The 24,774-nt window shown below is 38.8% G+C and overlaps 1 protein-coding gene across 7 annotated transcripts in view; it reads left to right on the forward strand.

The window, feature by feature from the left end:
• The window catches only part of AKAP13 (A-kinase anchoring protein 13), a 334,648-nt gene that overhangs the window by 148,974 nt on the left and 160,900 nt on the right, over nucleotides 1-24,774 (forward strand). For all 7 annotated transcript variants that reach the window (XM_057725147.1, XM_057725148.1, XM_057725149.1 and 4 more), the window contains exons 5-6: nucleotides 1,445-1,628; nucleotides 24,030-24,228. In XM_057725147.1, coding sequence (XP_057581130.1) covers nucleotides 1,445-1,628; nucleotides 24,030-24,228 — 383 coding nt within the window. The remainder of the gene's footprint in view (nucleotides 1-1,444; nucleotides 1,629-24,029; nucleotides 24,229-24,774) is intronic.

A 24,774-nucleotide genomic window follows, 5' to 3' on the forward strand; every position in this document is an offset into this window, starting at 1 on the left:
AGTTCTGCAGAGAAAGTGTAAAGTATGAAAAATGGTTTTTGCTTCCAAGAAAATTTACCCTGGCAGTAAGGAGATGAAACTGAGGCACATGTGACGTTACAAGATGGTGCAGTTCATGTAAAATCACAGGGTCAAAGATGCATTCATTCTTACCATGCTGTTCACATACAGAAGTATTGGGGACCTCAGTGTAAAGAGAAAAAAACACTGGGGTCCAAGAAGTCTGAGAATGGTCAGTGAGGAAGTTGAGCCCTGCAGGAAGTCACAGAGAATGAGAGATGTGAGCTCAGCTGAGGGGATGAAGTCAGGTACTCCAGGGCATCATTTCCGTTCCAGACTCTGAGTGGTATTCCCTGGGGTTGCGTAGACCCAGCCGAGTGGGCTGTGTACCACAGCCCTGCGGAGGCGGTAGCTCCCATCATCACAGGTTGGGCATGAGAGAATGCCTGAGGCACAGAGAGTATTGCCAGTGAACATAGAATGTGATTGAAAGTCGAGGGGGCCAGAGGAGAGCAGGGGAAGGGAAGGAACTTGGTGTTCATTCAGTGAGTACTTGGTACAGCCTATCATCTGACTAGCATCACACCTACCCCTCTCATTTGTTATTGCAGCCGTGGGAGTGAGGTGGTGGTACCCCACTCTAGGGATGGAGAGAGTAAAGCTCAGAGAGCTGAAATGGATTATGCCCAGTCACACAGGCGGTCAATGCCAAATTTGAATCCAGATTTGTCTGACTCCAAAGCCCTTCCTCATTCTGTCACTTTCAAAGTGACTGTACCAAGAAAGGAACTTCACTTCAGGTGAAGTAGGCACATGTTTTTCTTTCTGAAGTTGTTAGCATATCATTTTGGAGTCAGCCTTTCTTATTATGCCTGGAGATGCATTTCTTTCTTGCCTTAAACAAACAACAAAAAAAGCTGGCAGTGCCAGCAATTTGATTTGCCCTTAATGTGGGAGAATAAAAAGACCTGTGTGTACTTAACAAGCAGAACCTGTTTTTAGTGTTTAACTAGCCAGCTCCTCTCTGGGTGTTACTTTTTTTTTTTTTTTAAAGTAATTATACCCTTTTTGATACACCCATCTAAGCCCCAACAGCTATTCCCCTTGGATCCCGATCCCCATGTTATGAGGCTGCATTCACTTCTTTCTCTTTTTTTGTAAGGAAAAGAACATTTGTGTGGAGTCTACATTAAATCAGAATATAGAAATGGATTCTCTTTTGTAGGACTGTCTTGTTTCTCATCCTTTTTTCTGGTTTCGTTTTGTCTTTGAGAGCTGGTTCTACTCTACCACAATAAAGTTGTTCATGTTGTGTGTTGTGGCTTAACTTTAGGATCATAGGTGCTTGGAGACAGTGGTGTTTACCTGAACTATCTTTTTGTTTGTTTGCTTTTGGTTTTCACATTCTCCTCTCACTGATTTACATTTTCTCTCCCATCTACAGATGGTGGTCCCCGAGAGACATTGATGCATTTTGCTGTGCGGCTGGGGCTGCTGAGGTTGACGTGGTTCCTGTTGCAGAAGCCAGGTGGCCGTGGAGCTCTCAGCATCCACAACCAGGAAGGAGCGACACCTGTGAGCTTGGCCTTGGAACGGGGTTATCACAAGCTGCACCGGCTTCTTACGGAGTAAGTGTTCCTTCTCCCCATTTCCTTCTTCTCAGCACCAGCCCCACCCCCGATTCATAGTAGCCCTGCCCACTTGGCATCTCCAGCCTTTGCCAGGAACTAAAACCTCAGCTCTGTGCCTTGCTTTTTGCTGGAGGTTTGTAAGCTTGCTCCTGCTCACCACTTCATTTTCTGAGAGTAACACACGTAAGTCATATTCCCATTTTATTCTCTCCTCTGTTTCCCTGCCCTCACTGCTTCATGCCTCTTAAATTTTACTAAAAACTCAGAATAAGTCTGGTCTGTAGCACTCCATTACCAGGGTATCCAGTTTTTCTTGTTTAGTACAAGAGGAAACAGTTTTTCTGTGCCATATACATTTTTTCCCCTGATATGCCTTCAAGACTTGAAGCAACAAATACTTTAATAATTGCATATGGAAAGTATGCTGAACCACTGAGTTTTGGTTTGAATGTAATTTCTATAAATAAAATCGAGAGCAATGGTTTCTTCATATGAGTAGCAGTAAAAAGCAACTGAGTTGTCCTGGAAACGTGTAGTAGGAAATCCTGTCTGTGTGTTTGTGGGTTCAGTTGTTACACATTCTGACTCTTTAGAGAGCCCTTTAAAGGAAGGTTGTTAGTCAAAACATTTGAAGAGTTCTTTTTTCTTGAATAAATAGAAAAATAAGTGCATTGTGACAGCCAACACTTTTCCTTAGAATATTATAAAAGGCAGAAAATTTCAAGTATAGTTTCTCTTGTTTAATGTATTTTTTTATTACTTTATTGTCATCACCATCTTTTCTACCACGTAATCTAAACAAGAATCAGTCCCATTGGATCTGTGTTATTTTTTGAGGGACCCTTGTAAATTCAGTATTCCCAAATTCTCGGATATTTTGCCCACGTTAGACTTAATTTAGTTGCATTTATTTTTTTACCCTTTTAAGCTATGTGTAGTGTGTAATCTGGAAGGGCCAAGAAGAGATTCCAGAATGTAATGCTACTTACTGTTATATAATAGGGGTTTTTTGTTTGTTTTTCTTTATCTGCCATGCTTATAATTCCCCCAGTCAAGCCACACAGAAGGTTCTTTGCAGAAAGCTTTCCTATGGGTGCACAGATAAAATGACAGCAGGAGGGGCACACCTCATCTCAGATGAGCTTTGGATACTTGAGCTCTCCTAGGACAGTATTCCAGAGAGCAACATGTTCCATTCCTTTGTACTTCCCATCTGACCAGTGATTGGATTCCTTCTGCTTGTTTGCCTCATGGCCTTAGGAGGACAGGCCTTGTCCCAGAAGTTGAAACAGTGAACTCAGTACAACTATCATGAAGTTCAAGTGCAGTTTCTCTAAATTCAATCTTAGAGCTCAGAGGTTTTTCTGGGAAGCAGAGTTGGTTAAGGATTGCCATCTAAATGGGGAAATAGAGTGATTACAACAGCTTCATTATATGCTGGGTGAAGATGTCACAAGACTGTTCTTACAGCACAGCTTTAAGGAAACTAGAGTGTGTTTGTTCATGGAGAAGAGTTTCTGGCTTGCTTTATAGTGCTACCTGTGTTACATGTGGGAGAGCCACTTAGCTCCTTCTCAAGGGGAATAGGTATGGGAAAGCCAACTTGAGAAGTCTTTGGATAGAGGACTGCAGTAGGAGAGTAGGAGCACCTTGTTGCAGATCTACGAGGGTGAGGCAAAAATTATCTGCACTCTGGCTATAGAATTTACAGAAGTTTTAAATATAACCGAAGTGTGGATAATTTTTGACTCAACCTTGTAGCTCTGAACTTAGATTCTTCTGGCTGTTACTGTTCTGCAACCTAGAAAAAATGCTCCAAGTCATAAATAACAATTTAAAAAAATGATCAGGAGGTGATTTTACTAAATCCCTTACTCTTCCTGTGATGTCAGTAGACTTTGCTAGAATTTCAACCATAAAGAGTCAGGAAAGATCATCTTTAGCAGATGAGGAAACTGAGATCCAGAGAGGCAAAGTGAGTGAATTAGAGCGACAAGGTGGCAGGGCCAGAAACAGAAGGCACATCTCCTAAGAGGCTGTCCAGAGTGCCTTCCACCCCTAGGATTCAGAGAACCCAAGAGTAGACTTCATGGGATCCTCATCCTTTGAAATTACAGGTAAAGGTTTATGCACATGTATTTCTGAATAAAGAGTTTGTTTTGTGAAATTCACGAGGAGATTTGTGGAAAGTTAAGAATTGCTCCACTTATATGATGGTATCTTTCTAGCAGTTCACTAAAATCTTTAGACTTGGGTGTTCTTAACCCTCCCCCCTTTCAAACTGAAAATTTTCATGTAGGCCTGTCTCTTATCCTCTCTCTTAACTTAATATGAAATTGAAGTATTGTTGTATACATTTTATATTTGTTAACTGTTTATAGTCCAGCCGTAACTGAAACATCAAGCTTATTTAACTCCTTTTATACTTATCCCCAAATAAATTTGTTGTTTTAATTCTTTGCTGCCTACACAGGTTTTTTTTTTTTTTTTTTTGCGGGGGGGGGGGGCATTGTGCTGAGGAGGGTCCAAGTTCTTTTTGTGTTTGTGTGCCTAAGGCTTATTTACACAGTCCGTTTTGATAAATTGATTCATTTCTATGTGAAACTGATTCTGCTGAGCTTAGAGATAGAAGCTTTCTCGAAATAAGACTCATGCCTTTAGGGAACTCTGTTTAGGACATTTTTGGCATTCCCTTTTTCTGTAGCCTGTGATGGTAACTGTCACTTCGTGCAGTGGCAGGGAAGAGGGGGCCCTTGTTGGCTGGCGGCTCTCGCTTTAGCTCATGCTTTGATTTGCGTTATGAATATGGACGCACTTGCGAACTGAAAATTCACCTCAAACAAAATGTTGCCAGTTTTGCCTGAGAAATCGTACTGAAAGAGTACCCAGGACACCTACATCTACTTCTTTTAGGTAGATGTACGGTCACCTCCCACATTTTGACAAGGAGTCGGTTGAACACCCTGCCCAAGGTCCCTTAATTAACAGTGGGCAGCGCAGGGAGAGAACTGGAGTCTTTAGGCTCTTGGCTTAGAGCGCGAGGAGGTGATGGCTTTAGCTGAGGGTCGCATTGGAGTCATCTAACAAGAGAGTGTTAGAGCCAGATACTACCTGATATCTTGCTCACATATGACGAATAAGAAATCTCAGGACCTAGGTCACTCATTAGCGCTGAGAATGAGAGGCAGTTCCTGGTAATGGCGAAGTGTACAAACTTTGGAGTCAGACCTAAGCTTGCGTTTCATAGCTTTGCCATTTTTAGATGTATTACTTTGGGCACATTAGGTAACTTTCCTCTCTAAGCTTCAGTTTCTTCATCTGATTTTTTTAAAAAAGGGTAAGGTCTACTTCCTAGAATGATAACTAAGGGCTGGGCTTGTACAATGTGAAAAATCAGGATTTATTTGTCACACCGATTATGGTTATTTACTGGTGCAAATTTAGGGGTTATAAATACTTCAGCTTGAAGAGAGATGGTATAGCATGGTGGAATTGTTTAGGGATGAAAAAATTAATTAAAATCTAAGTTTCCACACTTACTAGCATGCATAACTCAGAAAAAGTCACCTACCCACTGGGAGTCTCATATTTCTCATCCCTTGTGGGTAATATCTAGTCTGCATCATTAGGTTGTTAGAACCAAGTGAGATTTGTGCAGTTACTTTGTTAAACTCTAAGGGTCTTTAAGTAAAAGTTTCCTATGTATTCATGAAATCAGTGAAATGATAGTTCACTGAGCAGTGAAACATTCCAGTCCACTGATCTAACAAGACTGACTTTTTTGTAATGTTTATTGTAGTTCTCTGTGAATTACAGTTAGGAGAAAGGTTAGGAGGATTGTAGTGAGGCAGGCTAGTTTTGAATTCAGGTTCTTCCTCTGTGGAGCTCTGTGATCTTGGATGATCCACTTAACCTCCCCAAGCCTCAGTGCCTAGTTTGTAACATGGGACTATATCTTCAGGGGGTTGCTTTGAGAAATGAGTGAAAGCATGCATAACATTGAAGTGAGAGAGGGGCGTAATGCGGTGACTGACATAGATATTATCTATTATTGCCCTTTTCTTAATTTTCCTTTCCTTCTAGGCCTGTATCAGTTGTTCATACATGAAGAAAACTTGGCCAAGTATTTTCAGGCAACATTTGGATGTCCCTGTTTGATAAGAGTTTGAAATGATTCCATAGTGTAATAGGTAACACTTTAAAAAATTAGTTTAGCTCTCTGATACATGCCGTGATGTCGATGCCTCTGGGTTGATGGAACTAGGAACTCTGGATTGATGAGGAATCATTTACAGTGCTGTTAGCCTTACGGGAAGAGTATTTCTTTGAAGAATTTCAACTCTGGAGTGTTGACATAGAAGTGCTGAAATATTTTTATTTGCCCTAAGAGTGAGTTTAAAAGTATTCGTCCACACACTTCAGTTCAACAAGTCTTTATTTGTTGAATGCCTACAGTGCACTAGAAATTATGGTTAGTACGTTGCAGATACTTCACTTTAACCTTATTACAACCTTTTGAAATAGGTAATATCTGTTTTACTGATGAAATATGGAGGCTCAGAGAGTTGAAGTAACTAGCCCAAGGCTTTATAGAAGTGATAGAGTACCACTAGTATTTGTACACACACATCTGTGGAATTCCAGGGCCCATATTCTTCCCTCTGCAGAAAATTGACGGGAGGAAAGAGACTCGGGAAAAGGCCCCTGGGATACTGCATGAATAGCACTTAATTAGGAAAGGGTAACAGGTTTTCCATTTACTGATACTTCTAGCCTCTACCTTCCTGAGGAGAACAGATCCTCACTAAAATAACTTTACATTTATATTAACCATCATATGGTTTAAAAACTATTTTTGGTTACTCTTAGGCTGTCTTTTTACATTTTGATTCTCCTGACAACCTAATGAGTGGGTTGGGTAGGTATTATTATCCCTGGTTTATAATTGAGGAAACTGAGGCCAGGGAGGTGAAGTGAGTTGCCCAACATCACAAGGCTACAAACCAGGCTCAGGCTCAGAGTCCAGTGAGTGATCTGCCCGGGTTGAGATGACACGTGTGCATTTGCAGAGTGCAGACCGAGCCTGGCAAACACTGGGCTCTCAGTCAGTGGTTTATTATTATAGCGTGCAGTATTGGCCCCTCTCAAAGAGTTGGTGTCTGTAGTTCCCAAGTCCTTCTTTTTGACACATTTGCTCTCGAAACCTGGGTTCAGGGTCAGGTAGTAGAGTAACTAGTACTCAAGTGTACATATTTCACAATGGAACCAAGTCCTATTGAGCAAGATGTTCTGTTAATATAGTGGTTGCCTTTTTAGGGTCCTCTTCAACTGCTTGACGAGTGGGTCCTCAGTAGCCCATCTGGTGCAAAACATTAGTTTGGAGCCTTTGCTTTTGCTTAGGAGGGGAAAGGATGAAACAAAAGTACAAACTTATCTTTAAAATAATAGCCAGAGAGGGGGAAAATTTTTTTTAAACTTTACATTATGTCCTATCCATCCATCTGTCCATCTATCCATCCATCCATTTATCCATCCACTCCCCCTCCTCTCTCACTGTATGATCTGGGTCTTTGTGTTTTGGTAAAGATAAGATGGTAGAACTGAGTGGAAACTAGAAGGAGGGGGAAGGGCACTCACAGTTACTGAATGTTGAATACCTGCTGCATTGGTGCTGTACGTGTGTTCGTATTTAAAACCGTTCTGCAGACATCTAAGATACAGTTAATACGGTTAGTATTTTTCTACAGATGAGAAAATAGACCCAGAGAGGCTAGATTGCCCAAGGCCGTATAGTTAGTAAGTTGCTGTTACTCACAAGCCTGTCTTTAGGTTGTTTTTAAACTCTTTTAGTAGAATTTTGTGAGGAGGCATGTTTGGTAACATTATCAGACTTTTAACCAAACTAATTTAATTACATTGATTCATGAATCTGATTTTCAGTGACTCTTTTTCCCCCCTTTTTTGGTAATTCTAACTGAAGCATTTTAAGAATTTTGACACTTAGTTTTTTTTTTTTTTTAAAGCCATTCAACTACTAACCTCTGGCAACCTGCTGGAAAATTGCAAAATGCACTTTCTGAGGATAATGTTTGTGTTTATTTAACAATTACACTGGCTACCATTTATTGTACTTGTGTTAGGCATTTTCCGTAAGTTCTAATGTCTTCTCCTCTCCGCGACCCTTTAGGGGTGGGCATATTAGCCTCAGGTCACAGGTGATCACCATAGCTGGTAAGTAATGGAGCAGTAATTTGAACCAGGTTGTAAATCCATGGCCTTTTACATTGCCTTGGACTTTCTAAGAAGGTGAGAGGGTATTGGAAGTTGGTTGGAATAACAAAGCCATTCCATGTCTTGTGGTTCCTGCTGTATACTTCTTTTTCCACTCTGCTGTATGCACGCAAATGGCCCCAGCCTACATTTGTTCTTGGTGTAACATTTAGGCTTCAAAGGTTTTCTTCAAAGAGTTATGAAGTTACACAGCTTAACCTGTGGTAACAAATTCTCTGTGGCAACAGCATGTGATTTTTGAGATGTTTCTGACTTCACTGTTGACTTAGGTGGAAGAAAATGTGAACCTGGAGTATAAGACTGGACAGGTGTCTGTGAGAAAATGAAGGATCAGTTAGCACCTTCTACACAAACCTTTGGTACATTACACATTATTTGATCAGTTTTGAAATTTCCTTAAAGGCATGCCAGTAGAAAGAATGACTTGAAAGTTTTACCTGCATTTATTATTAACAAAAATAAAAATGATTTTTAAGCATGGGAAAAACTAGCGTTGTTGAGTAATAAACATGTTGGCTAAAATCAGTATCTGGCCAAAGCTGAATATCACCACTGTAAGGTGAAGTTGTCATACAAGAATAAATATGGAATAATATAAAATGTAATTCTATATGTTTATTAAGATTTAATGGTTTTGACAGTTTTATAGTGAAAGAACAGTAATTTCTCAGCATCACCAGCTTCTAGATTGCTCTTGATTCATTAACAGTATACTCACTTTCTACTGGTGCATCAGTATCTCTAACCCAGTGGGTGATAGAAAATTATAATTCAGAGGAGTTTTTCCAGAACATGTTTTCTAAGAGGAATTTTGTACTTAGGATTCTTAATTTTGTGAATCTCAAAGGTGCTTGAGCTGCTGAACTTGGTTAGCATTGTAAAATAGCTATTTTGACAAGGTTTTGTTCCAATGTTCAGTGTCCATATACACTTATAACTACACACTGCACCATTTTATATAAAGGACTTGAGCATCCACAGATTTAGGTATATGTTGGGGGTCTTGGAACCAATCCCCCGCAGATACTGAAGCACGGCTGTATATTATATCCTTGAAGTATTCTTAGTAAACTCTGTCGCTTTGACCTTTGATTAGCAAAACCAAAACGTATTTGAGGTACTTCATTTTTTTCTAATACTTCATACATTTATATCTGGATTGAAGAATGATTTGTCATAGTTGTTATACATGATTCTGGCTGTTTCTCCTTCTTGTAAAATTTGGAGGTGGCAGTGTTGACTTCCTGCTTTTAATTTTTTTCTTATAAGACGAATAATTTACAAATAGAATTTTCCCTTGAAGGGCACATGGCTTAAATGGAATGAGAGATGTACAAATTAAAACATTTATTCTAGTGAATGTCTATTTAAGTTTCTGAATGAGCTAACAAAAAGTTAATTAGAATTAAGAGTTTTTATGTAATCTGATTCTTCCTTGTATCATTCAAATTTTTATAAACAGTTGTGGCTCAGAAAAGGTAAAATGATCTTCGTAAAGTTACCTAGCCAGCACACCCTGTAAATATTCATATTTGTTGTCCAGGTATTTTTCTGTTAATCATTTGAAACACTCTTGTACATAACATTAACAGTTTTCACAGTCACTAATTACTGTAGTCTTTTACTCTTACAGTAAATACACGTTTGTGCTTTAAGTGGTCATTAGAATTTTTGCATCAAAGGCCTGTAAGGCGATTTGCGCTTTGAATTATGTACTTGATCGTTGATTATGTGCGTGCTCGGTAGGCATTCAACTGTTTGACCTTAAAAGTGGCAAAGCTGAACTTGAGTGCATCCCTATTGCTTGTCATCTATGAGCCTTAGTTTCCTCATCTGTAAAATGGGAAGTGAAAGCATGTACCTCATAGGTTTGTTAGGATTAAATGAGAACATGCTTGTGAAGTTCTTAGAAACTTAGCATGTGGCTGTATTTGGAAAGTTAGGAACGAAGATTCATTGGAAATGAGATGGTCACTCAGCTTTATGTGAATGTGACATCTCTCTACACCATCATCCAGTTTCTGACGTGTTTTTTTCCTGGTCAGACTCACCCTGCAACCATAATGCTATCCCGTGAAACAGCAGGGAATTAGAGCCCTGTTTTCTTCTTGTAGGGTGATTTAGGGGTGGCTGCCTGACAGTTACCCCACAAGCAGGATTCTCTGCCTTTTTCTTTTTAAAAGTCTAATACTCAGAAACTGCCTTGTGTTTTGCTTGTTAGTTACACCACCCCTGCTGTCCCATATAGTCACAGTTTATTGAGCACTTTGGGAGAGCCAAATGCTATGCTGATAACACTTTACATTCGAGGTCATTTGATCTCACAACAAGCCTAGTACTCCCACTATACAGATGAGGAAATTGAGCTGCAGAGAAATTTAAGTAACTAGCCCAAGATCCACAGGTGGTAATGTCAGAGTGAGGAATCAAATCAGGTCTGTCCAACTTTGCAGCTTATGTTCTAACCATTGCCTCATAAAACTTTTGTTTTAAATTTCACAGCACAGAATTTGTACCAAACTGCTGACACACAGTCGTTGCTCAGATTAGGTGCTCCTTTTCCTTTGCACTATTTCCATTCGAGTTGTTAAGGGCAGAGTGGCAGTACTATGTCGAAAAGGAAGGGGGGAAGACAAAAACTGAGAGTGTCTGTGCTAAAATTTCTAGTGAATCTGCATGTGTATGAATACATAATTAGGCTAGCAATGAGTTCCTTACTGACACCTAAGGTCGGAGTAGCCTCCTGTTCATTTTAAGGCGGATCAGCGATTCCCCCCCCCCTCCCCCATCTCCCCCCACCCCCAACCCTTTCTGGCATTTAGCCTCTCCAACTCTCAGTTGAGCTGTGGTTGACTCTGTAGGACTCCTTGAGGTTTGGCACCGTTAGGGTGATGTGGTTTCATGGAAGATATTGCAGTAACCCTCAAATAAGGAACTAGGTGCTGCAGTTCCTGTCAGAAGTAGACTCAGCAAAACATGCCTTTTGGGAGGGCTGACCTGGCTGTTTTCCCTCTGCTCTTAAAGCCAGGACCCAAATAGGATGGGCTTGCGATATTCGTGGTGCTGGGGCAGCCATAAGTGAGTATCAGCTTCCAAACTGATGCATTGTTGACCTTCACTGTTTATTCTCTGCCATTTTATCTGGTTTTTTTGCTGTATCTCAGCAAGTATCTTTGCGTTTCCCCATGAATGACTAGTATCGGAAAAAATGTTTTCTTTGCAGTTGATTTGACAGGATTTTATATGTATGTTAGCATCAAATTGAACTTTCTTCTTGAGTTGCAACATGTTAGACGAGGTAAGAAGGCAGAGGCTGATTGGTTGTTGACTGTTGCATAACGGCTGGAGCGCCGGGAAATTAGTTGAAATTCATTCTGGGCTTATTGAATTTTGTTGTACGACATACATAAACCTTGAGGTTTTGGGCCAGCCGTGGATACGCAGTTTGGATGATGTAATCCTCTCTCTGAGGAATGGCCTCTTAACTTGTGCTTTTCTACAGTTGAAAACTTGCTATGGACATTACAAAATTTAAAACAAAACCTAATATACCTGATTAGTTTCTGATAAATATTATATCAGACTTAGAGTTTGCATAATTTGAATATGTGCTCATAGTTTGAAACTGGTAGAGGGTAAGTATTACTGTGGATAGTGTAAAGAGGTACAGAATTTTTGGAATTAGATCTGGGTACAAATTCTGGCCTTTTCATGTACTAACTGTGAACTGGGGCAAATTATTCGTTAAGCCTTAGTGTCCTGACATGAAAAATGGAAATACACTGGCCCCTGCCTCAAAGTGGCTGTAAGGATTAAAAGTCAGTAATATTCACCAGTACCCACTACTAGTATTGTTAGTTCCATTCTTTTGTTTTGTTCCCCTTTGCCTTTCTCCTTCTAGTATGTTCTCACCCCACTCAGAATAAAATTCTAGTTCCTACATGATCTGCAAAGCTCTGTGAGATCTGAACTCTGTACAACTCTCAGACCTCATTTCATAACATTCTCTGTATTTCCGTTACTTTTTTTGCGCAGCTACACTGGTCCCAGCCACACTGGCCAGCTGATTGCTACCTCAGGCTCTTTGTACTTGTTGTACCCTTTGCCTGATACATTTTGTCCCAGTAACTCCAAATGCTGGCTCTTTCCTGTGATTCAGGTCATTTGCTGTATCTCCTCAGAGATTTTCCTGACACCTGTCTGCAAAAGCCACTATCTCCACTCCAAGGAATTTTCTGCCCTAAACACATTGTTTTATTTTCTTTAAAGCATTTACCTCTAACTGTAATCAGTATACCCCTCTATACTGTAAGCTCCATTATGGTAGGAACCTTGGCTGTCTTATTTATTCATTAATATATTTCTCATACCTAGGAACATAATAGATACTGCAAGAATATTTGTTGAACTTAAGAACATTATAGAGAAGACCAAATTCCAGGTAGAATGCATTTTTAATACAATGATATACCATCTGTAGTGTTATCTTTTCAACGGACTTTTTGGAAACATTTTATTTAGTAATAGAAAAATATGTATGTGAACATTTAAGAACAAGTGTTCATTCAGAGCTTTTCATATATTGAGAAATAGTATTTTTGTAATTGCCATGTATAACCCAGTTCCCTCTTATTTAATAGGATTTAGATTTTCATTTTAAGCGTGTACAGAGTAAGTTAAAATTCTCTACATGTTTATGCTGTAAGTATCTTCCGGGATCTTTTTATATGCATACCAGTTTAGAGAATATGTGCCAATATAAAAATAATTTTGTTAAGATATGAGTGTTCAGTAGAATACTTCTTAGTCCCTTTTTAAAGGTAACCTAAAGAAACTTTTAGCTTTTAGCTTATTAATTCACATAAGTTACTATACTAAATAGCTTAGGAATAGATTGCTTGGAATGAATAAAAATAATTGTATTTTAGCTCTCATTCAGCCCTTAACTCTGTGAAACCTTGGTTGGTTTACCTGAACTTTGTTCTCTGTCTACATGCAGAACATCAGCCTTGTCATTTGGTATATTACAAATGATATTTATAATGAAAGAGCTCTGAAAAACTGGGTACTGCTTTACAGTGTACAGTAGCTCCTCAGTATTCACGGGGGGTTGGTTCCAGGACCTGCCACTGATACCAAAATCCATGGATGCGCAAGTCCTATAGTTGGCCATCCATATCTGCAGTTGCGCAGCCTCAAATTTGAGCAGCCGCGGATTGTGTAAGTACTATATGTATTTATTGAAAAATATCCGCATATATGTGGGACCCATGTAGGTCAAACTTGTGTTGTTCAAGGGTCAACTGTATCATTTTTATTATGTACTGTGATTAGTTTCCTATATTTCACATTTGATTAGAGGAAATCATGTCAGTAAATTACGGAAACTCTTTGTGACAGGCCTCTTATAGTGGATTTTTTAGATGCTTTTGATTTTTTTAAAATAATTATAAACACTGGTTGGGACTGAACTTATTTTAAAATACTCTTGAATGTTATTTAGTTTCCAGCTTTTCCAGGCCTATGTGAGGTATACCTTGGGAGAAAAAGAAATTTGTCTAGTGGATCTGTAGCTGGTAGCACATTCTGTGTTCCAGTCTATGCCATGACTTTTCTTTCTACTGCCACTTGCCTTCTCTCCAGGATCTGTCTCTATATGTTAAGAATGTACAATGTGATTCCTGGCAGTCTGGAGGGATCTCTGCTGTACAACAACATACTGCTGTTCAAAATGTGGCAGGCCCTACATCAGGGCTGATCTGTCAACTCTTTGTCACTGGTTCATGATGAGATCAGTGTAAAGTATAATGAGAGTACTGTATGTGTTTAGAAACTTTTATAGTAATTTGACAGGGTAATTGTGTATCTATTGAATCTATTAAAACTTTGGACATAAGTTTTTTGTGTATTGTAAATTTTGTTTTTCTGTTAATTTTTAGAATTTTTACTTCTGTGATGAACTGGAAATTAAAAAAGCAATCAGATCCTTCATAAATAGTTTGAGAAGTTCTCATCTGACACATTTAATCTACTTACTGTACAGTGCTATCATCTGAGAGAGTAGATCAGTGTTTTATGGTTTCTGGGGAAGTAGCAACTTACAGGAGATCTGAAAAAAAAAAATCACATCTAGTCTGTGACTAGGCTTTTATTTTGACTTATTTACCTTATTGCTTCTAAATAAGATTAATCCATTTCATCAGTTGAATTATGAAAAAGTGCAGAATAAGGGCAGTGGGGTTTATAAAAATACACAAGATCATTAGAAGCTTATTGGACTTAAGTATGGTTCTTAAATTTTAATGACGGTAAACTGCTATAAAGTCAGATGAACTTCATGCCCTGAACTGGAAAAGCTAGTTTACAGAGTGATGACTTGTGATTAAAGTTACTGGTTTCTAAAAGTAGAAAACATAGCTTATCTGTAGAATCATGGAATCTCCACCATTGGAAGCCTGTTAATCACCTGATTTTAATGGTCACCATTACATTGGAGTTTGGGGTTCATATTTAGCTCTTAATCTTTCTATTGTATTGAGTTTCAAATGCTTGTCAGAAATAAGATTGGAAAAAATGGATGTGCGTTCCTTTCCCTCTGTCGTGAATTGGTTATTTAAATTGGTAAACATACAGGGTTGCTATTTGATTTTGTTTGTGTGTTTGCTCCATGAGAAAGCTAAAGAAAAAGTAACATTTTAAAGACATGTTTTCTCTCATCTGGTGGTTGGATATTGGACTTTTCTTCCTGATGTGTTTTATGTCATCAGTCTGAAGTTACTTTATACAGTTCTGTTTTTCTTCCCAAGTTTCAGACTATTTTGTAAGTATTTCTGTCTTTTCTCAACCTAGAATTTAATTTTAGTCAGCAGTGATGATGTCCTCCCTTTCAAAATAATTCCCACGTGCCTGTGTTTCTCACTGTCATTAAGTAACATCAAGCACTTTGTGGGCAAAGGACATAAGTAGGTATTAAGCCAATAACTGTCATGGAATAGGCAAAGAATCATAAGTTCTGTGAGAGATCAATCTAGCTTCATATAAGGATAAACCCAAGTAATACTTAAATAGAAATCTCTATCATTAGCTGACCTACATCATCGGAAGGAAGGAGGCTGAGAAAGAGAGGATGCATTACGGAGTGAGTAGAGATTGGTCCATCTATGTTGTTTCTTAGCTGAAGATCTATTTGAAATGCCTGGTGGTGTTCTGGGGATGAATTAAATATAACCGTATCAGAGTCAAAGCCGAGAGTTCTGTATTGTGGTTTATTTCTCCATGTTCCCTTGAAGCAGATCTCGATGACACCTAGACTAAGCTGCCTCTGTCTTCTGACTTAGGCCAGAAGCAAGGGAAAAAAAACAGGGAGGGAAGAATTAGCATTTTTTTTAAACAATTAAGTTTACGTAACAAAATTATTCATAATGCTGCCACCAGACAGGTTTATTTCCTTATGAGATATTACCTCCCACATTGCATGGAGTTTCTTAAATAGTTGCAGTTCATATTCCATTTTGTATTCTGGTATATTTTCACTTTATCATACTCTTAACTATTTCTCTGATCTTTATAATTATTTTTGAGGCCCTCAAATGTTTTGTTTATTACAAGTATTTAAACCATTTAATGTTGAATGTTAATTTTAATCTTAAAAAACCTAAAAATTAACTAATGAATGCTGCAGTGAGTCTCATTTTTTACTTACTGATTTTTACTTCTGTTAATTTATTTCTATAGGATAAATTCTAGGGAACTGTGTAGTTAGGTCAAAGGATATATTAACAACTCCAGTATTCATTGCAGTCTTGCCAGCCTTAGCTATACTTTTCTTATGTAAATGAATTAGGACCTGTAGGTTATTTTAATGTGGTGTTTTACAACCTTCGCTGCACACAAGAGTCACATGGGGGTTCTAATTCTACATTAGAATCTCCTGGGAACCTTTAAAAAATATTGATGCCTCAGGGCCACCTCTAGAGATTTTTATTTAATTGGTGTGAGGTGCGATCTGGACATTAGGATTTTAAAAAGCTCTCTAGGTAGTTCTGAAATGCAGTTAAGATTAAGAACTTTGCTTTGGTGGGAAAATTAGACTTAACGTTGCATCTGAAAGTTAATTCCTGAGAGTTTGTTGAATTAGGTTGGTGGCTTAAACCTGATTAAGAAGAATCAACTAAGTTGATCACATCAATAAATATTTAGATGTTACTCTAGTGTAAACTTGACTTTAATTTTTACTTACCCTGTGAATGTTGATATATTAGCTATTGATGTAAATATAAGTAGTACCATGGTAGGATATTAAAAATTATTTTTCGGAATCTTGAAAGCAGTGTAATAAGGTGAAGTTAGAAAATAGAGAACTTTGGCTGTTAGAGGAGCAAGGTATTCCAGAAGTCATGGAACAACAGAAAGTTAAGGGAGCCCAAGCAGCCCCTCAGAGTGAAAAGCAACAGAGAAAAATGACCATGAAAGCCACGGACCACAAACCATACCCCATGTCCATAATACACAGTAATCTAGAACTTGCATCTCCAAATCTTAATACCCTAAAGTCCATATGTTAAAAATAGTTTGTTTTATTGGTCTGCATTTCCTAGTGCAAAATAGTCAGCAGAGGTAGTTTTGTGTAGTGGTTTAGAATGTCAGCCCAGATTATGGCTTAACAGACTGTTAGGCAATTTATTAAATTTCTCACAGTTTCAGTTTCCTCATCTGCAAATTGGGGTAATAGTATCTTCCCTCACAGGATAGTTAAAAGAATAAATTAGGTGACACATGTAAAACACATAGCTCAATATTTGATGCATTGTTAAATGATTAAATTTAGCAGTAAAAGAGAGTGACTATGTTTGTACCCCTTGCTTGTGGAAGGAAATAGAACCCAATATTTAATGAGTGCTTACTAGGCATATATAGTAAGGATATCTCTATCCATATGTCTTTTAATCCTTAAAACAACTCTGTAAGAACGCTAATATTATCCCACTTTTTAAAAAGTAGATGAAAAAGCTCTGGCTCGAAGAAGCTAAATAATTTTTCTTAGATCAGACGATGGCATAAATGAGATTCTATGCAGACCTCAACACCCACGCTTTCTCATCATGTTGCCCAGTGATTTAGCCTCTGGGAAAACCTAAATTCAACATAATTAGATGAATTTGTGGTGATTTGTTATGATGAGTAGAATATTTTTTTTCCCATTGGGGAAAGGTACCGATTGGTGTCAGTCTTGTGGAAAATGTGCGAGCAGTTTGGGTGTGTCACTTTTGGAAAAGATTGAAGGAATAAATGCCCAAGTTGATATCATCCTTCATAGGAGTAGAATATGCTCATTTTGATAATAGCTAGGTAATGAGAATGTGGGCTCTGCCATTTATCCTATCAGACACCTGAGAATGACTGTGGTTGATTTGCTCACTCTGTAACTCAGCAGAGGGCAGACTTTAGAACTTTTCATCAGAGAATGCTTGTGTGTTGAAAAACGTTCTTCCTGGAGTGGACGATCTTTCAATTTGTAAAGAAATGTTTCCCCTAACGGCCTCTGCTTCATGCTGCCTTCATATGACCCTGGATACTTCCTGCTGTGGCACCTGATGAGCTTCTATAAAGACCAGCCCTTTCCACTGGAAGCAGTGCATCATGAGGTGGTGGGGGAGGGGGAGCACAGGCTTGGGGGTCAGTCCAACACGGCTCCAGATCCTCTATTCCATTACATATGTGCTGTGTAAAAAGTAAGGGGAGTACTAATACTTATTGACTGCCTCCTGTGTGGCAGGCATTATTTGTTTCCTATCCCCTTTAATTACCACGGCAACTTTTATAAGAATTCTTATTGTCGTCTTTTTACAGATTATGGTACATACTCAAAGAGACTGCACGTCTAGCCCAAATTCTCACTTCTTGTAAGCGGTGAAATTTGTCGTTGGGGGCCAGGTTAATCAAAGCCTGATGTGTGTGTTATATCTTGAGCAAATGAATTAGTATCTCTGAGTCTCTATTTCCCCTCCTCTGAGTTAAGAATAGCACTTCTTTGAAAGACTCATGAGGATTAAATTATATGGTTTATCAAGGTGCCTGTCTCTTAGTATATACCCAAATATTAGTTTCTTAAGTAAATAGTGATCATAGAATAGGGAAAGAATTACTACCCTCTGCCTTTTCTAAAATTGATACTTTAACTTTCTGTTGTGAAAAATTTTGAACTCGTAGAAAAGGTGTAAGAATGGTACAGTGAACCACTGGGTATCCTTCACCTAAAGCCACCAATTGTTAATGTTTTATTTGCTTTGTGTGTGTGTGTGTGGATAGATGGATAGAATTTTACTGAACTCTTTTGAGAGTTAAGTTGCCGATATCATGCCCCCTTTTTCCTATATATTTCAGCATGTTCTTACAACAGGACAGTTGCTAAAATCAGTAATATAATATTAATATGATTATCTAATGCATAGTTTATATTCACTTTTCACCGGCTACCAAAAATATCCTTTAAAGCAGTGTTTTTTCCTCCTGATCTTTGTCATACACTGCTTTCAGTTGTCATGACTTTTTAGTCTCCTTTACCGACTAGACCTTTTAAGCCATTATTGCCACCACATTGGGTCTTACTAAAATTACTTCTTTAGGTTATCTGTCCCTTCACAGAGAGTGAGTTCTTAGTAATCTCAAACCATTTGTTTACAAAGAATATCCCTACTCTTCTGCCCTGGAGTGAAATCCCAACAAATATTTGAGTACCTACAGTGTGTCGGGAGATGGAGCAAAGTAGTGAGACCCAGCAAGTCGGAAGGTCCTGGTTCTCCATAGGGGTGACAGATGAGTGGAGAGAAGGTTACAGTGCGGGACAACAAGCCTTTCAGAGCTCAGAGGTGGGAGTCTGACCTTGGAGTTGTGCTGGACGTTGCAGGTGAAATTCAAGGTGCCCAAGAACAGGTGAAAACAGTATTAATTGCCTTATTGACAGGATGATTGAAAGTTTCCACTGATCATGATCTCAGTCCTTTATATCTTGAAGTCTCTCCTGGGATGTGGTTGAATGTAACAGTCTAAGAGATTCTATGAGACTGTAGTACCATCTGATGTAGAAATGAAATAATGCCTATACTGCACAGTTGCCACAACTGGTAGTAAAAATACCCTTTCCTTTGTTCACACTGGTGGTGTCCTCGTTGGGGTGAAAAATGAAAGGTAGTGGAGATCTCTGTAAACCTTCCTGCAGCGTTTATACTCCTTCATCTCCTTTTCACTCATTTTTAAAAAAGCCCCAGCTGAGGCTATGGTGCCTCTTAATTCACCAATGGAAATAACCAGAATTTCCAGTGCATTCGTGAATGTGCTTTTCTGTCCTGCCAGTCTTGATTGGATTACATAAAATCTTTGTGTGTACTTCTAAGGTAAATTTTAGATACCCAGGCATATTCTTCTCCATGGCAGAAATATAAGACCAAGGGTCAACTTAATTACTAACTGTAGGCATACAAAGGGCTTCAGTCAGGAGAATGTGGAGTAGTTATTCTACAAGTAAAAAGGAGACTAAATGAGGAAAATGAGCTTAAAATTGGAAATGTGGTAGTTGTACATATAGAGAAAGCCTGTACTTTGGGAATTAAGAACATTTAGCTACTTCTTGGATTCTAGGTATGAGCCTCACAGCCCACATAGGAGGGAAGGTGGCTAGAGGGAGGGCCAGGCTTTACCTTTCCTTCCCTCTGTTGGCTCCATCACCAGAGCAACTCTGTTTCTGCATATGGTTTTGTTTGAAACGGTTCAGCTACTTAAAAGTTTGAAAACTAGTGTCTTGTGTGTTTTCGTTGAAGTCTATCTAAACCCTTTGAGCTGCCCTTTCCACTTGTATCTGCTGTCCGTTTGTTGCAAGTTTGGGGCTATGGTGTTGGGACTGTTTGTTCATTTGAACTATTTGTACCACCCCTTCCAGTATTCAGAAGGACAGTTGACTATATTTATACCCTGTAATCTCTTTCTCTCTTTATCTCGCTTGCTCTCTCTTTTTTTTTTGGCTGCACCACACTGCTTGCCGTATCTTAATTCCCCAAACCAAGGATCCAACCCATTCCCTCGGCAGTGAAAGCTTAAGAGTCCTAACCACTGGACCACCAGGAAATTCCCTGTATTATGTTTTTTAAGATGTACATTTTTCTAACTTGTGTCATAATTTAACTCACAACAGTTCTTTTCCTTCTTAATAATACATAAAATGTTACTTTTACAAGTAATAGCATTGTAATTGTGATGAAATATGGTGTATTTAGTGCATAAGATGCCACACTCATAAGGGTAAAGCTCCCATGAGATTGTTTCTGCTGTTTGTTTCCATGGAGGTGACAGTGACACCAGTAAGCCAAACTGTGGCTGTCTAATGGTAATTCATATTTGACCGTAGACTGTGTGTTTGTTATTCTTGAGAAACGTATCCTATTTATCCTTGTAGCCCTGGCACCTAGCACAGTGCCTAATAAGAAGACCAAGTTCAGGAAGTTGATATATGTTCACATCCAAGATGTGAGAAGAGGAAGAAAAAAGAGAAAACAGTGGATGAATAGCATGATTCTTGTGGATGTCAAGTGAGAATCAGTTTCAAAAGAAGAGTCAGGTCACCATTTTCAGATTCTACGAAACTCAAGGACAATGGGGACAAAGGAAAGCCACTGAATTTTGGAATTTATTTTACCAGTGGAGACCCGTGACAGAGGAGTTTTAGTAGCAGTGGGACAGAGTAGGTGCCCAGTTGGAAAGTCTAATTGTTTAAATGGCTGGTAAAGAGGTAGAAGGGATGGAAGGGGAGGGCAGACAGAAAGTGGTTCAGGGGGTTTACAGCAGGACTTCTCAACACCAGCACTACTGAGTTTGGGCCTGATGATTCTTTGTTGTAGGGAGCTGTCCTGTGCATTGTAGGACCCTCCCCTCCCTTCCCCCCAAGTAGTGACAATGAAAAATGCCTCCAGACATTGTCAGATGTCCCCTACGGGCTGGAATCCTCGGAGAGAACCGCTGGTCTGGAGATTGCTGCTGCTGCTGGCACCTGTGCAGTAATCCCTTTTCCTGCCTCTGCTCTGTCTGCTGCTGAGGTTTTTATGATGCTTGTTTGTAGGTGGACGGGGAAGGAGATAGTCCAGAAGCAGGTCGAAAAGTACAGGCATCCAGGTGGTGATTACCGAATCAGTTACCTAAGGAAGGGCGTGGGGGTGGGGGAACAGAGGAAACCCACTGTTTAGAGAGGTGCCCTGAAGTTAGAGGAGACAGGTAGAGGCATTTTATGGTGGATGAAGATGGATTTAGTTCATGTTAGATGATGTTAGTTCATACTAGAGGCCTCAAGCGTCTCACTAAGATGGGAGAAAAGGTCACCTGAGACTGAAGTAGACGAGGTTAATGTTGGGCCTTTGAGGAAATTATAGAACAATTTGGTTCTATGATCCCCCCACCATGGGGATGAATTAACACACATGAGTAAAAAGCATTACAGAGCAACAGCGAGGCCTGGCTGAATAGGGACTTTAAAAAATTCTTTAAGATGTTCATTAAATCCTAGGGAAGAAGAAAACCTATAACCCAACCACCTTGACACTGTTTTTATTTGTGCACTTTACTCTTTATACTTTATTTTTTTGTCCTTTTAATTTTGCTTGTTTTGCTGAATATAGATTTCAGTGCTATTGAACTGTTATTTCAGTTACGTTTCATGGTTACAGAATAGTCTGTAGATTTGTTCTTTAATTTACCAAATAGCCCTCTAGTTACTGACTTGATTAGGTTTCCAATTTTTAGTACTGTTGTCCTGAATGTTGTAGTAAACATTCTTATTCATAGAGCTTTGCCAGATTTTATGAGTGGATCCAGTAAATGTTTTATACACTGCTGAATACAGAAAAAATGTATTGGCTCAAATGTCACCTCAGTGAGGTTTTCCCTGACCCACCATATCTAAAATTGCAGCCCTTATCTCTCCTTTATTTTCTCCACCACACTTGCTGTCTTCCAGAATACTAGGTGTTTTATTTATTTTCATTGCTCTTGTCTCCCTTGCTAAGTATGTAAACTCCAACAGGACAAGGATTTTGGTTTGTATCACCAGCACAAAGAATACGAGCACATAAATACTTGCTGAATAGTGGGGTTTACCCAGACCTGCAGGCAGGATGGGTTTGAAGAGTGTCAACAGCAGCATATATTCATGGGAGCCAGTGGGAGAATAATTGCATTATTAACTAGTCTTTGGTTTCTAGGTGGGCTAGGAAGCAACAAAAATCTATAGGGCCGATGACTTGGGAGATTGAAGGGTTAGCCTTGTGGGGCTAACAAAAGCACATTCCTCTGGAAGGAGAGCATGGGAGAGGTAGGAGGTAAATAGGTTGTGGTTACAGAAGGGAATTTCCCTTCTGTAGCTATTTAGAAAAGAAGTAGTTTGCCGAATTGCTGGAAAACTCTGTTTTGCTGGGAATGGACTATATCACTGTTTCATTGCCCCTGCCTTGGCAAACAGTCCCCTCTTAGCTTGTATTTGGTTCACACTGAATGGTAGTATATAAATCAGGTTTTGTTTTCAAAGCCTTTTTTTTTTCATTGGAGCATGGCTATATTTGATAATCTGAGTAAGCAGATATGTCAGTAATAATGTCTGTCGGACAGTGAGTTTAAGCAGAGTTAGTGACAGTGTCAACCCAAGCTCCAAAGCTGAATTTACAGGGATGTTGCCTTCCCCTCATTTGGTAGAGGTGATTGACTTCTTGAGTCATTCAGTTGAATATTTAAGTGATTATCTCACAGGTGCTTTTCTATTTGAGGTCACCTTGCTCAGTGTAGAGCAGTTTGGGAAGTACATAAGACATTTAGCATAGCATATGCTAAGTTCATTTTAAGCAGCTGTCGGGGAGTCGCTCTGGAGTATGGAAATTGTAATAGTTTTCTTTTGGAGCAGCCTTAATTGTTACCTTCAGCCAGTGCAGGACTCTTCAGTTTGTTATAGGTTTTCCACTATAGCATATTTTTTAGCTTTCAAATTCCAGTTATTCTCTGGTGAATTGTTAAGGATTGACAGGTGTGATTTAGTAGATAAAACACTGGGGAGAGAGGTGAAGTAATGTTTCCCTCTCATATTTGTCAGTAGATGGCATGTCTGTTATGTCTTAATTGTTTAGTTTCTTCCATTTTAAACCATGATGATAATCTCAAACACCACCTTCTGCCTTCTTCCAGAATCTCTGGAATACTTTATCAACATACTGGTTCCTTAAAACCATGTAAAGACATTTCATGTTTTGAGGCCTATCCCCAGAAGTGCTTTTTTTACATACCTGTGCCTTTGTCGGCTTTATTTGAATATGAGGTATATGTATAATGATATGATGTGTGACATGAGCAAAGTTATTCTTTTTTTAAATTTAAAGAGTTATAACTTAAAGTTCTTAGAACCAAGTGCTTCATTCAAGATAGGATTTGATAATTGTATTGGCAAGTATAGTATGATGAGGCATGATAGCAGTTTTTATCTGTATAGTTGACTTTGAGAATTTTGAGGTTGCTTCCTCCAGCAATTTTTATCAAAAATTGGAGTGCCCTTGCATGGATTGGAGTGATTAGCTTTTCCCTTCCCAATATAATCGACTGCAATTAGCAGATGGTGTAGCCCATTTTAAGAGAAACACTTAATAAGCCATGCTTTTTTTTTTGAAAACCAGGGCAAAACCATCCCCCTTTCATTTCCTCATTATTTGGTTGTAAGCATAATATTAACTATTTTAGGATCCCAGTCTTCTCTTTATCTTGATCAAAAACATCCTTAGGGAAGAATCTTGCAATTTTCACTTAGCCCATTTATGACCTCCTGTGAAGAGGATGAAACAATTAGTTATATGCCTGAATTACTGGGGAACTTGTGGAAACCAAGTTTCTGCAGCAGAGCCTCAAAGAGCAGTGAGGTTAGAAATTTTACATAAGACTTTGAGGGTTAAACCTATGCCTGGGAGGCAGAATATATGTGTCTGTGTGTGTATGTATACACATATATGCTATTATATATTAACATAATGTATTAACATATATTATATATAGAATATACATATATATTAACCAGAGTTTGCTTGCTTCCAGGGAGGATGCTGGAGAACCAGACTCCTGGAGCAGTTTATCCTATGAAATCCCTTATGGAGACTGTTCTGTGAGGCATCACCGAGAGTTGGACATCTATACGTTAACCTCTGAGTCTGAACCACACCAGGAGCCCCCGCTTCCTGGAGACAGCTGCACTGGACATATTTTTAAACTTATGAACATCCAACAGGAGCTAATGGTAAGGCAGAAACTTTCTATTTTCAGGCTTTTGTGCCCTCACTCCTTACCCCAGTGAACCTTGCTATAGTTAGAACATAGCAATGCTTCCCTCGAAGATTGTGAGACCTGTAAAGCAGTTTTCGCTGTATTAGATGTTAGCGCTTAGAGAGACAGAGCTTAGCATTGGGGTAGTAGCAATGGGAGACTGCGAGGATTTTTCTTTGTTTTTTGCTAGGCTTTTAAAATAATGAAAGATACGGATACACGTTGCAGATATGGAAATATACCACTAGAACTAAATTCTCCTGGCATAAAAGGAAATTTATTTAACTCTGTAAATTTGTTGGCTTAACTTTATAAAATGAAATGAGCTAAACAGTTTCTGAGATTGTTGCTGAAGAACAAGAACCAAATTTACTCAGAAATAGAGCCTTTTCACAACTATTTCAATGAGTGATGACCATGTTACTATATTTAAATTGATAGTTGTGTGGTAAAAAGATCACTAAAAAAATAAAGGTTTTATAATCCAATCAAGCCTTCAAGATAAAGTTGTTGCCAGACT

Source organism: Hippopotamus amphibius, chromosome 2, assembly GCF_030028045.1.
Source record: "Hippopotamus amphibius kiboko isolate mHipAmp2 chromosome 2, mHipAmp2.hap2, whole genome shotgun sequence".
Classification (NCBI taxonomy): Eukaryota; Metazoa; Chordata; class Mammalia; order Artiodactyla; family Hippopotamidae; genus Hippopotamus; species Hippopotamus amphibius.